The 15,210-nt window shown below is 38.3% G+C and overlaps 1 protein-coding gene across 1 annotated transcript in view; it reads left to right on the forward strand.

Annotated features, from left to right (window-relative positions):
* TEX11 (testis expressed 11) overlaps positions 1 to 15,210 on the forward strand; it is a 360,742-nt gene that overhangs the window by 234,039 nt on the left and 111,493 nt on the right. The window contains exons 18-20 of the mRNA XM_055338036.1: positions 452 to 537; positions 3,540 to 3,596; positions 13,191 to 13,231. Coding sequence (XP_055194011.1) covers positions 452 to 537; positions 3,540 to 3,596; positions 13,191 to 13,231 — 184 coding nt within the window. The remainder of the gene's footprint in view (positions 1 to 451; positions 538 to 3,539; positions 3,597 to 13,190; positions 13,232 to 15,210) is intronic.

The following is a 15,210-nucleotide window of genomic DNA, read 5'->3' on the forward strand; positions in this document are numbered from 1 at the left end:
GATTTTGATGATAATGAACTAAACTTCAGAGAGTGTAGTAGAAAGATTGGGGGAGTTGGGGAGAAATGGGAAAAGAGGAAAAAGGGGATTTATAGAGCTTTATGGAGACTGGGGTGCTAGAAATAATCTGGGGTCTGGGGTTCTTTCGGTTACTGCTAATGAACAGGGATAAAGAGCACAGTATTAATCCTAGTGCATTCATGGCAGTGTTGGCAAGTCTATGAGTATTTATGGATAGTGAGGAGTGGGTTTCTGGGGCCAAAATGAACCTATTCTCCTTTTGTCAATGAATTGTTTCTTCATTCTACCATCTTGAATTAGCTCTTTTGATAATATAAAATGAACAAGTTCAGATTTTTTTTTCATCTCCTTTAAAGGACAGGAATATAGGTAACATTTTGTAAGTATCACTTTGAGATGTAATTTCACATATTATATTTGTCTTTTTTAGAATGGACAACAAATTGTGGCAGGAAAAGCTTTGGAATATTTAGCTCAATATTCAGAAGATCCACAACAAGTCCTTACAGCTTTAAAGTAAGTAATTCATATCCTGTAGATGTGGAAGGATTTCTTGTTAATCTTAATCTTGGTCTATAAACTTTGTCAAAATAGTATTGATGTGATGTCATCAGGCCTACTATACCAATTGTTATTTTAAATTTTTTTCAAGATTTATTGAGATATAATTGGCAGATAACATTGTATAAGTTTAAGGTGTATAACCTGATAATTTGATATACATGCATATATTGTGAAATGGTTAACACAACAAAATTAGTTAAATTATTCATCACCTCATGAAATTACTATTTCTTTGTGTGTGGTAAGAACATTTAAGATTTAGTCTCTTCCCAACTTTCAAATATATAATACAGTCTTGTTAACTGTAGTCACCATGCTCTACATTAGATCCCCAGAACTTGTGCATCTTATAATTTGAAGTTTGTAACCTTTGACCAACATTTCCCCACTTCTTCCATACCCAGCTTCTGGCAAACACCATTCTATTCTGTTTCTGTTTTGCTTTTTAATTCTTAAAGATTCAGTACATGAGTGAGATAATACATTATTTGTCTTTCTTTGTCTATCTTTCCACAATGCCCTCAAAGTCCATTCATGTTGTCACAAAAGGCAGGATTTCCTTCTTTTATATGGCTGGTTGGCTCAGTCGGTTAAACATCTGACTCTTAATTTCAGCTCTAGTCATGATCCTTAGGGCTGTGAGATCAAGCTCCACATTGGGCTCTGCATTGGGTGTGGAATCTGCTTGAGATTCTCTCTCTCTGCTTCTCCCCCTACTGGTGTGCTCTCTCTCTTTCTCCTGAATAAATAAATTAAAAAATATTCCTCTGTGTGTGTACATATCAATTTTCTTTATCCATTCATCTATCAGTGGACACAAGTTGTTTCCATGTCTTGGCTATTTTGAATAATGCTGCAATGAACATGAGGGTTCAGATAGTTTTTCAAGATAGTGATTTTTTCCCTTGGATCTATACCCAAAAGTGGGATTGCTGGATCAAATGGTAGTTCTGTTTTTAATCTTTGAGGAAATTCCATACTGTTTTCCAGTGGCTGTACCAATTTATATTCCCACTAAGAATGTTGAAGGTTTCACTCTTTCCCACATCCTCACCAAAACTTATCTGTCTTTTTGATACTGGCAATTTTAACAGGTGTAAGGTGATACCTCATTATGGTCTTGATTTGCATTTCCCTGATGATTAATGATGTTCAACATCTTTTCATGTATTTGCTGACCATGCATGTCTTCTTTGGAAAAAAATGCCTATTCAAGTCCCTTGCCCATTTTAAAATCAGATTATTTGTTTTTTTTCTTTTGAGTTGTATATGCTCCTTATTTGTTTTATATAGTAATCCCTCATCAAGTACATGGTTTGCAAATATTTTGTCTTATTCTACAGGTTGCCTTTTCATTTTGTTTCCTTTGCTATGCAGAAACTTTGTGGTTTGATGTAGTCCCACTTGTTTATTTTTGCTTGTACTTTGAGTGTTGTATCCAAAAAGTCACTGTCAAAGAGCTTTTCCCCTATGTTTTCTTTTAGGAGTTTTACTGGTTTCAGGTCTTAAGTGTTTTATCCATTTCGAGTTAACTTTTGTGAGCAGTAAGAGTTAGTAGCCCAATTTCATTTTTTGTGAGTGAATATTCAGTTTTACCAGCAGAATTTATTGAAAAGACTATCTTTCCCCCATTGAGTATTCTTTGTTCTCTTCTCAAATATTAGTTAACATCGTATATACATGGTTTATACATGGGTTTATTTCTGGGATCCCTATTCTATTCTTTTAGTCTATGTTACTATTTTTGTGTTGGTACCATGCTGCTTTGATTACTATAGCTTTGCAGTATAGTTTGAAACCAGGAAGTGTGAATGTTTCCAGCTTTATTATTCTTTCTCAAGGTTGCTTTGGCTATTCAGGGTATTTTGTGTTTCCATGATGAATTTTAGGATTTTTTTTCTATTTCTGTGAAAATTATGTTTGGAAATTTGATAGGGATGCTTAAAGTTTTTTTTTTTAAAAAAAAGGTATCAGTTGGGGTGCCTGGGTGGCTGAGTTGGTTAAGCCTCTGACTTTGGCTCAGGTCATGAACCCAGGGTCCTGGGATTAAGCCCCAAGTGGGATTTCCTGCTCAGGGGGGAGTCTGCTTCTCCCTCTCTGTCTGCCCCTCCCCCCTGCTGTGCGCACATGCTCTTTTCTCTCAAATAAATATTTTTTAAAAGATATCAGTTGACTTGTTTTTCCCACTTTTCTCTTTCTGTGAAGGAAAATGGTTTATCAAAAGGGAACTTTTACATACAATAGTGAGATAAAGGGTGAGGTTAGGACATGATAAACTCCTAATGATGTGACTGAGAATGTGTCAGTGGCAAATAATTGGAAATCAAAAGGATCTTATAGTGGTTCTCCTATTGGTCAACTACATTGACCATTGGCCATGGTTTTGAAAGGAAATGGAGTCACAGAAATAAATATCAAAGGAGTCTTGAGATACTTGCATGCCTTTGTCAGATAAATATCTAAAATCATTCAGGATAGATGGTATTTTTAAAAAAGATTTTTAGCACTTAAAACATTATAAGCTACCTTATTTTGTCAGTTCGTTATTATGCTGTCAGATCCCTTTGAAAGAATGGTCACCCAGTTTATGTGGAACCCAAAGGCCAGTTCATGTTCCTTAAGAAAAATATTAAGAGTTGTACATCGTACCTGATGCTCTAGCAGATGACTTGGAGCAATGATATAAAGAGTGAAACTATTTAAGAATTTGTCATAAGCAGTACTTTTGTTTTTAAGTTACTTTCTTAAATTACTCTCCTAAATTACAAAGTTGCATGTTTTCATTACAACCATTAAAACAATACAAAGACCTATAAGTAAAATTAAATTAGTCTCCTCTTTACCCTCTCTTTTCTCACTTTTGCCTCCCGGGATAATCAAGATTAGTAAGTTGGTAAAAATTCTTTCACATGTTTTTTCCTAAGCATCACTTTTTGTATTACTTTATCATACAGGTGTTTGTTTTGTCTAGTTTTCCCAAGAGTTTCTCAAATGCCAGAATCTGAAAACAAGTAAGTTATTTCCACAGAAATGATATATTTGCCATTAAGAAAATCATAGTAACTTTCAATATAAATCTTAAGTTGTGAGATGTACAATATGGTGAATAAAATCAATACAGGCTCTGGGGCCAATCTTCCTCGGTTCATATCCTGGCTCTGCCACTTGTTAGATGTGTAACCTGGGCTTTTGTTTCCACATCTGTAAATGAGAATATAGTAGTACCTACTTTATGGGGTTGCTGTGATGACTCAATGAATAATTATGTGAAAACACTTAGAAGAGTGCCTAGCACTTGCTAAGCCCTTAATAATGTTAGCTATGACTTTACTATGATATTGCATCTGTTTCCCCCCTTCTTAATATGAAACATATACAGTTATGTATCTTACTCTCCCACAGAAAAATATAACCTAGTCAGCTTGTTGATTGTGAATCTGTAGGGCTCAGTCGAAAATATTCAAATATTTTTCTGCTCAGTTTCTATGGCATAAGACATCAAGAACTTAACAATTGGTGGAAGAATTGAGTCACCAATTTTTCATTAACGAAATTCACTATCTCCTAATGATTTGAAAGAAAGCTCTATTCAAAGTCTTGATTAGGGATAGCTTTCAGAGAAGTAATCACTAATCTCTTTATTCTCTATTTAGATAAAAACTCTGTAAGAGTATATCTCTGTTTTGCTTTTGCTTTATATATAATTTGTATCTGGAGGTAATATTTTTTTTTCAGTTAAAGTCTTTGGGAAATATCTGTGACTTAGATAATATTGGACTGATGACTTAACTTTTTTCGTGATATGAATTTTACCCAAGCATATATTTTACCTCTTCTTCACAGGCTCTATGATATATTAGAAGGGAATGCAAACAAAGATAATGAGAAAACTGTAAATTTTAATAATGACCAAATATTTTATGATATTAACACATTAATTTTAGGCATATAATGATAATGTGGTTATGTTTTTAAAAAGAATCTTTATCTCTTAGAGACACATCCTAAAATATTTATAGATGAAATGATATGATGTCTAGAATTGGCTTCAAAACAATAGGAGAGGGAAAGGAATGGGTGGAGGTATGATTGAAATAATTGATAATGAGTTTAATAGTTATTGAAGCTAGGTAATGGGTAAATGGGGAACCATTTGTCTATTAACATAGAAACATCTTGGAAATTTTCCATAATAACAAGTTTAAAAATATAATGGCTGATGGCAGCTACACTTGTGGTAAGCAAAGTATACTGTATAGACTTGTCCAATCACTGTGTTGTACACCTGAAAGTCATATAACATTATGCATTAACTACACTTCAATTTTCAAAATATTAAAAAGTCACTTAAATTCAGAGACTAAACATAGCTAATAGATTATAAGATTTCTTTGAGGACTAGGATTATTTGTATTTATCTTTGTATCTCTGGAACCTAGGACAGTATCTGAGACATAATAGCCACTCAGTTTATTTAAATCACTGAATATCGGGCAGCCCGGTTGGCTCAGTGGTTTAGCGCTGCCTTCGGCCCAGGGTGTGATCCTGGGGACCGGGGATCAAGTCCCACGTCGGGCTCCCTGTATGGAGCCTGCTTTTTCCTCTCTCTCTCTCTCTCTCTCTCTCTCTCTCTCTCTCTGTGTGTGTGTGTCATGAATAAATAAATAAAATCTAAAAAAAATAAATCGCTGAATATCAATCAGTTCTTTACAAGATCCTTACTACTGGTCTTAAAAAGCACTTGATGTTCTATGTAATTGTGGCATATAGTCAAACCTCAGTCATTAAAACCAATTTGGAGAGGGAGAGGCAAGATGGCAGAACAGTAGGGTCCCCAAGTCACCTGTCCCCACCAAATTACCTAGATAACCTTCAAATCATCCTGAAAATCTACGAATTTGGTCTGAGATTTAAAGAGAGAACAGCTGGAATGCTAGAGTGAGAAGAGTTCGCACTTCTATCAAGGTAGGAAGACGGGGAAAAAGAAATAAAGAAACAAAAGGCCTCCGAGGGGGAGGGGCCCCGCGAGGAGCCGGGCTGAGGCCGGGGCGAGTGTCCCCAGGACAGGAGAGCCCCGTCCCGGAGAAGCAGGAGCTGCGCCAACCTTCCCGGGTGGAAAGGCGCTCCCAGGGAGTTAGAGCAGGACCCAGGAGGGCGGGATGCCCTCGGGCTCCCTGGGACACTAACAGAGCAACTGCTCACCGGGGAGAGAGCGCCGAGCCCCCTAAAGGGCTGCAGCGCGCGCAGGCATTACCCGGGAGCAGCTTGGAGGGGCTCTGGCGGAGGCTCCGCGGAGAGGCGGCTGCGCTGCCAGGAGCGCGAATCCAACAGCGCAGGCTCCGGAGCACAGGGCGCCGGGACACAGCCCAGGATCCGGCCTCCTCCCGGAACAGGCAGAGGCCAGGAGGGCCCAGGACAGCAAGGACGCTCCTGCCCGGAGCTGAGCAGATCAGCGGCCCCACCCCGGAGCCTCCAGGCCCCTGCAGTGGAGAGCTCTGTAGCTACTGCGGGAGCTGAATCCAGGGCTCCAGAGCTGGCCGCTGCCACTGTGGTTGTTCCTCCTGGGGCCTCATGGGGTAAACAACCCCCACTGAGCCCTGCACCAGGCAGGGGGCAGAGCAGCTCCCCCAAGTGCTAACACCTGAAAATCAGCACAACAGGCCCCTCCCCCAGAAGACCAACTAGACGGACAAGTTCCAGGGGAAGTCAAGGGACTTAAAGTCTACAGAAACAGAAGATACTCCCCCGTGTTTTTTTTTTTTTTTTTGCTTTTTGATTTGTTTGTTTCCCCCACCCTTTTTTCCCTTTCTTTCTTTTTCCTTCTCTTATTCTTCACTTTTTTCCTTTTTTTCTTCCTTTTTTCTTTTTTATTTTACTATTTTCTTTCCTTCTTTCTCTCCTTTCTTTTTCTCCTTTTCCCAATACAACTTGTTTTTGGCCACTCTGCACTGAGCAAAATGACTAGAAGGAAAACCTCACCTCAAAAGAAAGAATCAGAAACAGTCCTCTCTCCCACAGAGTTACAAAATCTGGATTACAATTCAATGTCAGAAAGCTAATTCAGAAGCACTATTATACAGCTACGGGTGGCCCTAGAAAGAAGCATAAAGGACTCAAGAGACTTCATGACTGCAGAATTTAGATCTAATCAGGCAGAAATTAAAAATCAATTGAATGAGATGCAATCCAAACTAGAAGTCCTAATGACGAGGGTTAACGAGGTGGAAGAACAAGTGAGTGACATAGAAGACAAGTTGATGGCAAAGAGGGAAACTGAGGAAAAAGAGACAAACAATTAAAAGACCATCAAAATAGATTAAGGGAAATAAACGACAGCCTGAGGAAGAAAAAGCTACATTTATTTTATTTTTTTTTTTTTGTGACAGTCACACAGATAGAGAGAGAGGCAGAGACACAGGCAGAGGGAGAAGCAGGCTCCATGCACCGGGAGCCCGATGTGGGATTCGATCCCAGGTCTCCAGGATCGCGCCCTGGGACAAAGGCAGGCGCCAAACCACTGCGCCACCCAGGGATCCCGAAAAATCTACATTTAATTGGGATTCCCGAGGGTGCCAAAAGGGACAGAGGGACAGAATATGTATTTGAACAAATCATAGCTGAAAACTTTCCTAATCTGGGAAAGGAAACAGGCATTCAGATCCAGGAAATAGAGAGATCCCCCCCTAAAATCAATAAAAACTGTTCAACACCTCGACATTTAATAGTTAAGCTGGCAAATTCCAAAGATAAAGAGAAGATCCTTAAAGCAGCAAGACACAAGAAATCCCTGACTTTTATGGGGAGGAGTATTAGGGTAACAGCAGACCTCTCCACAGAGACCTGGCAGGCCAGAAAGGGCTGGCAGGATATATTCAGGGTCCTAAATGAGAAGAACATGCAACCAAGAATACTTTATCCAGCAAGGCTCTCATTCAAATGGAAGGAGGGATAAAGAGCTTCCAAGACAGGCAGGAACTGAAAGAATATGTGACCTCCAAACCAGCTCTGCAAGAAATTTTAAGGGGGACTCTTAAAATTCCCCTTTAAGAAGAAGTTCAGTGGAACAATCCACAAAAACAAGGACTGAATAGATATCATGATGACACTAAACTCATATCTGTCAATAGTAACTCTGAACGTGAACGGGCTTAATGACCCCATCAAAAGGTGCAGGGTTTCAGACTGGATAAAAAAGCAGGACCCATCTATTTGCTGTCTACAAAGAGACTCATTTTAGACAGAAGGACACCTACAGCCTGAAAATAAAAGGTTGGAGAACCATTTACCATTCAAATGGTCCTCACAAGAAAGCAGGGGTATTTCAGATATCAGATATATCAGATATATATCAGATAAACTAAAATTTACCCCGAAGACTGTAGTGAGAGATGAAGAGGGACACTATCTCATACTTAAAGGATCTATCCAACAAGAGAACTTGTGGGAGCTGCCAAATATATCAATCAATTAATAACCAAAGTGAAGAAACACTTAGATAATAATACACTTATACTTGGTGACTTCAATCTAGCTCTTTCTATACTCGATAGGTGTTCTAAGCACATCTCCAAAGAAATGAGAGCTTTAAATGATACACTGGACCAGATGGATTTCACAGATATCTACAGAACTTTACATCCAAACTCAACTGAATACACATTCTTCTCAAGTGCACATGGAACTTTCTCCAGAATAGACCACGTACTTGGTCACAAATCGGGTCTGAACTGATACCAAAAGATTGGGATCGTCCCCTGCATCTTCTCAGACCATAATGCCTTGAAATTAGAACTAAATCACAACAAGAAGTTAGGAAGGATCTCAAACACGTGGAGGTTAAGGACCATCCTGCTAAAAGATGAAAGGATCAACCAGGAAATTAAGGAAGAATTAAAAAGATTCATGGAAACTAATGAGAATGAAGATACAACCGTTCAAAATCTTTGGGATGCAGCAAAAGCAGTCATGAGGGGGAAATACATCGCAATTCAAGCATCCATTCAAAAACTGGAAAGAACTCAAATACAAAAGCTAACCTTACACATAAAGGAACTAGAGAAAAAACAGCAAATAGATCCTACAGCCAGCAGAAGAAGAGAGTTAATAAAGATTCGAGCAGAACTCAACGAAATTGAGACCAGAAGAACTGTGGAACAGATCAACAAAACCAGGAGTTGGTTCTTTGAAAGAATTAATAACATAGATAAACCATTAGCCAGCCTTATTAAAAAGAAGAGAGAGAAGACTCAAATTAATAAAATCGTGAATGAGAAAGGAGAGATCACTACCAACACCAAGGAAATACAAACGATTTTAAAAACATATTATGAACAGCTCTACGCCAATAAATTAGGCAGTCTAGAAGAAATGGATGCATTCCTGGAAAGCCACAAACTACCAAAACTGGAACAGGAAGAAATAGAAAACCTGAACAGGCCAATAACCAGGGAGGAAATTGAAGCAGTCATCAAAAACCTCCCAAGACACAAGAGTCCAGGGCCAGATGGCTTCCCAGGGGAATTCTATCAAACGTTTAAAGAAGAAACCATACTTATTCTACTAAAGCTGTTTGGAAAGATAGAAAGAGATGGAGTACTTCCAAATTCATTCTATGAGGCCAGCATCACCTTAATTCCAAAACCAAAGACCCCACCAAAAAAGAGAATTATAGACCAATATCCCTGATGAACATGGATGCAAAAATTCTCAACAAGATACTAGCCAATCGGATCCAACAGTACATTAAGAAAATTATTCACCATGACCAAGTAGGATTTATGCCCAGGACACAAGGCTGGTTCAACACTCGTAAAACAATCAATGTGATTCATCATATCAGCAAGAGAAAAACCAAGAACCATATGATCCTCTCATTAGATGCAGAGAAAGCATTTGACAAAATACAGCATCCATTCCTGATCAAAACTCTTCAGAGTGTAGGGATAGAGGGAACATCCCTCAACATCTTAAAAGCCATCTATGAAAAGCCCACAGCAAATATCATTCTCAATGGGGAAGCACTGGGAGCCTTTCCCCTAAGATCAGGAACAAGACAGGGATGTCCACTCTCACCACTGCTATTCAACATAGTAATGGAAGTCCTAGCCTCAGCAATCAGACAACAAAAAGACATTAAAGGCATTCAAATTGGCACAGAAGAAGTCAAACTCTCCCTCTTCGCCAATGATATGATACTCTACATAGAAAACCCAAAAGCCTCCACCCTAAGATTGCTAGAACTCATACAGCAATTTGGTAGCGTGGCAGGATACAAAATCAATGCCCAGAAATCAGTGGCATTTCTATACACTAACAGTGAGACTGAAGAAAGAGAAATTAAGGAGTCAATCCCATTTACAATTGCACCCAAAAGCATAAGATACCTAGGAATAAACCTCACCAAAGACATAAAGGATCTATACCCTAAAAACTATAGAACACTTCTGAAAGAAATTGAGGAAGACACAAAGAGATGGAAAACTATTCCATGCTCATGGATTGGAAGAATTAATATTGTGAAAATGTCAATGTTACCCAGGGCAATTTACACGTTTAATGCAATCCCTATCAAAATACCATGGACTTTCTTCAGAGAGTTAGAACAAATTATTTTAAGATTTGTGTGGAATCAGAAAAGACCCCGAATAGCCAGGGGAATTTTAAAAAAGAAAACCATATCTGGGGGCATCACAATGCCAGATTTCAGGTTGTACTACAAAGCTGTGGTCATCAAGACAGTGTGGTACTGGCACAAAAACAGACACATAGATCAATGGAACAGAATAGAGAACCCAGAAGTGGACCCTGAACTTTATGGTCAACTAATATTCAATAAAGGAGGAAAGACTATCCATTGGAAGAAAGTCTCTTCAATAAATGGTGCTGGGAACATTGGACATCCACATGCAGAAGAATGAAACTAGACCACTCTCTTGCACCATACACAAGGATAAACTCAAAATGGATGAAAGATCTAAACGTGAGACAAGATTCCATCAAAATCCTAGAGGAGAACACAGGCAACACCCTTTTTGAACTTGGCCACAGTAACTTCTTGCAAGATACATCCACGAAGGCAAAAGAAACAAAAGCAAAAATGAACTATTGGGACTTCATCAAGATAAGAAGCTTTTGCACAGCAAAGGATACAGTCAACAAAACTAAAATACAACCTACAGAATGGGAGAAGATATTTGCAAATGACGTATCAGATAAAGGGCTAGTTTCCAAGGTCTATAAAGAACTTATTAAACTCAACAGCAAAGAAACAAACAATCCAATCATGAAATGGGCAAAAGACATGAAGAGAAATCTCACAGAGGAAGACATAGACATGGCCAACATGCACATGAGAAAATGCTCTGCATCACTTGCCATCAGGGAAATACAAATCAAAACCACAATGAGATACCACCTCACACCAGTGAGAATGGAGAAAATTAACAAGGCAGGAAACCACAAATGTTGGAGAGGATGGGGAGAAAAGGGAACCCTCTTGCACTGTTGGTGGGAATGTGAACTGGTGCAGCCACTCTGGAAAACTGTGTGGAGGTTCCTCAAAGAGTTAAAAATAGACCTGCCCTACGACCCAGCAACTGCACTGCTTGGGATTTACCCCAAAGATACAGATGCAGTGAAACGCCGGGACACCTGCACCCCGATGTTTCTAGCAGCAGTGTCCACAATAGCCAAACTGTGGAAGGAGCCTCGGTGTCCATCGAAAGATGAATGGATAAAGAAGATGTGGTTTATGTATACAATGGAATATTACTCAGCCGTTAGAAACGACAAATACCCACCATTTGCTTCAACGTGGCTGGAACTGGAGGGTATTATGCTGAGTGAAGTAAGTCAATCGGAGAAGGACAGACAGTGTATGTTCTCATTCATTTGGGGAATATGAATAATAGTGAAAGGGAATATAAGAGAAGGGAGAACAAATGTGTGGGAAATATCAGAAAGGGAGACAGAACATAAAGACTCCTAACTCTGGGAAACGAACTAGGGGTGGTGGAAGGGGAGGAGGGCGGGGGGTGGGGTGCATGGGTGATGGGCACTGAGGGGGACACTTGACGGGATGAGCACTGGGTGTTATTCTGTATGTTGGTAAATTGTACACCAATAAAAAATAAATTTATTATTAAAAAATAAAATACATAAAACCAATTTGGAAGTGGGGAATGAAAAGGAATACTGTTTAAATTTTTGATAAATTACAGAATAGTTTAAAAATATACTTTGATTATTTCCAAGTAAATATAGTCATAAAGAACATCTGCTAACAGTTTTTTGCAGATAGTAGTCAGGACCTAATTTAACAAACAGATTAATTTTTTTTAAAGCCCAATTTAGTGGAAGAGTCACAGAATTAAGTTCCAGTTTGTTATTTCACTAACTCCAGTTCACATTAGACGACAACTTGTCTAACTTCTCTTAGCTTTATTTTCTTCATCTGTTAAATTAAAAAAGCTAGACTGAATAATTTTTAAAGTTCCTTTCTCTTTAAAAATCCCATGGTTTTCATTAAGCGATATCTACCCAAGTATTATAGTAGCTCACGTGCTAAAAAAATTTAAAGCTATTTGTTTCTTAAATAGACTATATACATCCCTTTTCAGGTCTTCATTTTTATTTATACTATTCATTTACATTAATGGACCCTTTACTGGATTATTTTATACAGTTACTGAATTAAATAAGTGAAGAAGTCAACTTTAGATGAGCTGAAATTCAAATCTGTAAAGTTTAAGAAGTTATTTTATGTAAACCAGACTTCTAATATTTATGTCTGAGAGAGTTGCTACTTTTCCTGAAGCACAGTCTTTATTATATAATACTAGAGATCCTCATGATAAGGCCAGTCTCAGAGTATACTCTACTTCGGTTAACTTTCTTAGTTGAGCTGGCCAGTACTTCCATTCCATTCTTTTGTTTAATAAAAATGGCGTATTTTCCTCTGTTAAAATTTATATACCCCTTAAAGTTTGACAAAGGGTCAAGAGACCTGTGTAGTAGTCCTGAAATTGTTGTTAATTGCATGGCATTGGACACATCATCCCCCATTTCCAGATCTGTTTCCTCATCTGTAAAATGGACTGGATAAGTGGTTTTTTAAATATATTCCTCAGAACCCTGGAAATTCTGTGGCACTGCCTCAGGGACTTCAGGAAGGTGAGGCTTTAGGCCTCTACCCACCACTGATTGAAACAGAGCAGCTAAACTTCTAATTTATTAGATTTTCATAAAAGTTTATTTGGAACAAGGATTCTAATTCCTCTTCAAAAAAAAAAAGCTTGAAAATCACAAAAATCACTGTCTGCTCTCAGATTCAAAGACCCTGTAATATAAAACCTTATCAGCCATTGAAATCCTTTGCTGAGAGTAGGTGTAAAAGGGGAAGAGAGAAAAAATGTGAGAGCACTGGGGAATGAGGAACAGTATCCTATACTGAGGAAAAATGTTGAAATGATAGGTTGGAGCCTTGACCAATATTAACCACAATTTTGCATTGTCTTTGTGTAGCTCTCTTGGGGTCTCATTTTGATACTTCCCTGTAGTAAAGTTTTGAAACAGTAGGATAACACCCTTTTCTTCTTATTTCTTAGAAAGAAAGAAATGCATAGACTTTTGACTTGCTTGAATACAGGTAAATATTTTCAGTCTTTATTTTCAGTCCTACATCTTGCCTCTATCTTCTATTAAATTCTCCAAGTACATGACTCAGACAGACTTCATGTTTGAGTTAAGCTTCATGCTTTTATTAATGTTTGCCATAGCAATCTACTTTAGTTTCTCTATTCCCAAGCAGAGAAAAGTTTGTCATCACTAACATTCATCTCCAAATGTGATTTTAGCTCCTTTTATTCCAGTTTATTTTAAAGATATTTCCTTCCTTCCATCCTTCCTTCTGTCTATCCTTATTGCTACTTGATCCTAACCTAGAACAGGTGAAAAAGGATCATCATTCAAGCTAACATCCTAGCCACATCAAAATTTTTTTGCCAACTCTGTGCTTTCTTACCCAGTGTCCCTTTTGCCTAACAGCTCTTCCTATTTCCACTACCCAAGTACCTATTTTCTTATGTCCAACACATCTTAGAAACTCTATGCTATTTATTACAATAGTTCAATTTTATACCTCAAATACGTTTCACTAAGGTGTTAAATGTAGCAATGTGGTTTAGAAACCAAAGCTTTTAAACTTGGCTGGTTGGTATTCTTACATTTCAGAAAGGTATGTGGTTCTGTAATAAATGTCTTGTGATGATGATAGCATGTCCTGGTTCTTTAATGTGCTTGCTGTGGGAGCTCAGTATTATGCCAATTTATTCTCTTCTAGTTCTCAATCTCCATTTCAGTATTCTTTTTTTTCCTTTTTTTTTATAAATTAATTTTTATTGGTGTTCAATTTACCAACATACAGAATAACACCCAGTGCTCATCCCGTCAAGTGTACCCCTCAGTGCCCGTCACCCATTCACCCCCACCCCCCGCCCTCCTCCCCCTCCACCACCCCTAGTTCATTTCCCAGAGTTAGAAGTCTTTATGTTCTGTCTCCCTTTCTGATATTTCTCACACATTTCTTCTCCCTTCCCTTATATTCCCTTTCACTATTATTCATATTCCCCAAATGAATGAGAACATACACTGTCCTTCTCCGGTTACTGTGGCCAAGTTCAAAAAGGGTGTTGCCTGAGTTCTCCTCTGGGATTTTGATGGAATCTTGTCTCACATCTAGATCCTTCATCCACCTTGAGTCTATCCTTGTGTATGGTGCAAGAGAGTGGTCCAGTTTCACTCTTCTGCATGTGGATGTCCAATTTTCCCAGCACCATTTATTGAAGAGAGTGTCTTTCTTCCAGTGGATCGTCTTTCCTCCTTTATCGTATATTAGTTGACCATAAAGTTCAGGGTCCACTTCTGGGTTCTCTGTTCTGTTCCATTGATCTATATGTCCGTTTTTGTGCCAGTACCACACTGTCTTGATGAACACAGCTTTGTAGTACAACCTGAAATCTGGCATTGTGATGCCCCCAGATATGGTTTTCTTTTCCAAAATTCCCCTGGCTGTTTGGGGTCTTTTCTGATTCCACACAAATCTTAAAATAATTTGTTGTAAGTCTCTGAAGAAAGTCCATGGTATTTTGATAGGGATTGCATTATACGTGTAAATTGCCCTGGGTAGCATTGACATTTTCACAATATTAATTCTGCCAATCCATGAGCATGGAATATTTTTCCATCTCTTTGTGTCTTCCTCAATTTCTTTCAGAAGTGTTCTATAGTTTTTAGGGTATATTTTGAGAACCATTTGAATGGTAAATGGTTCTCCAACTTTTTATTTTCCGGTTGTAGGTGTCCTTCTGTCTAAAATGAGTCTCTTGTAGACAGCAAATAGATGGGTCCTGCTTTTTTATCCAGTCTGAAACCCTGCGCCTTTTGATGGGGTCATTAAGCCCATTCACGTTCAGAGTTACTATTGACAGATATGAGTTTAGTGTCATCATGATATCTATTTAGTCCTTGTTTTTGTGGATTGTTCCACTGAACTTCTTCTTAAAGGGGAGTTTTAAGAGTCCCCCTTAAAATTTCTTGCAGAGCTGGTTTGGAGGTCACATATTCTTT

This window comes from Nyctereutes procyonoides, unplaced genomic scaffold (assembly GCF_905146905.1).
Source record: "Nyctereutes procyonoides isolate TBG_1078 unplaced genomic scaffold, NYPRO_anot_genome, whole genome shotgun sequence".
Classification (NCBI taxonomy): domain Eukaryota; kingdom Metazoa; phylum Chordata; class Mammalia; order Carnivora; family Canidae; genus Nyctereutes; species Nyctereutes procyonoides.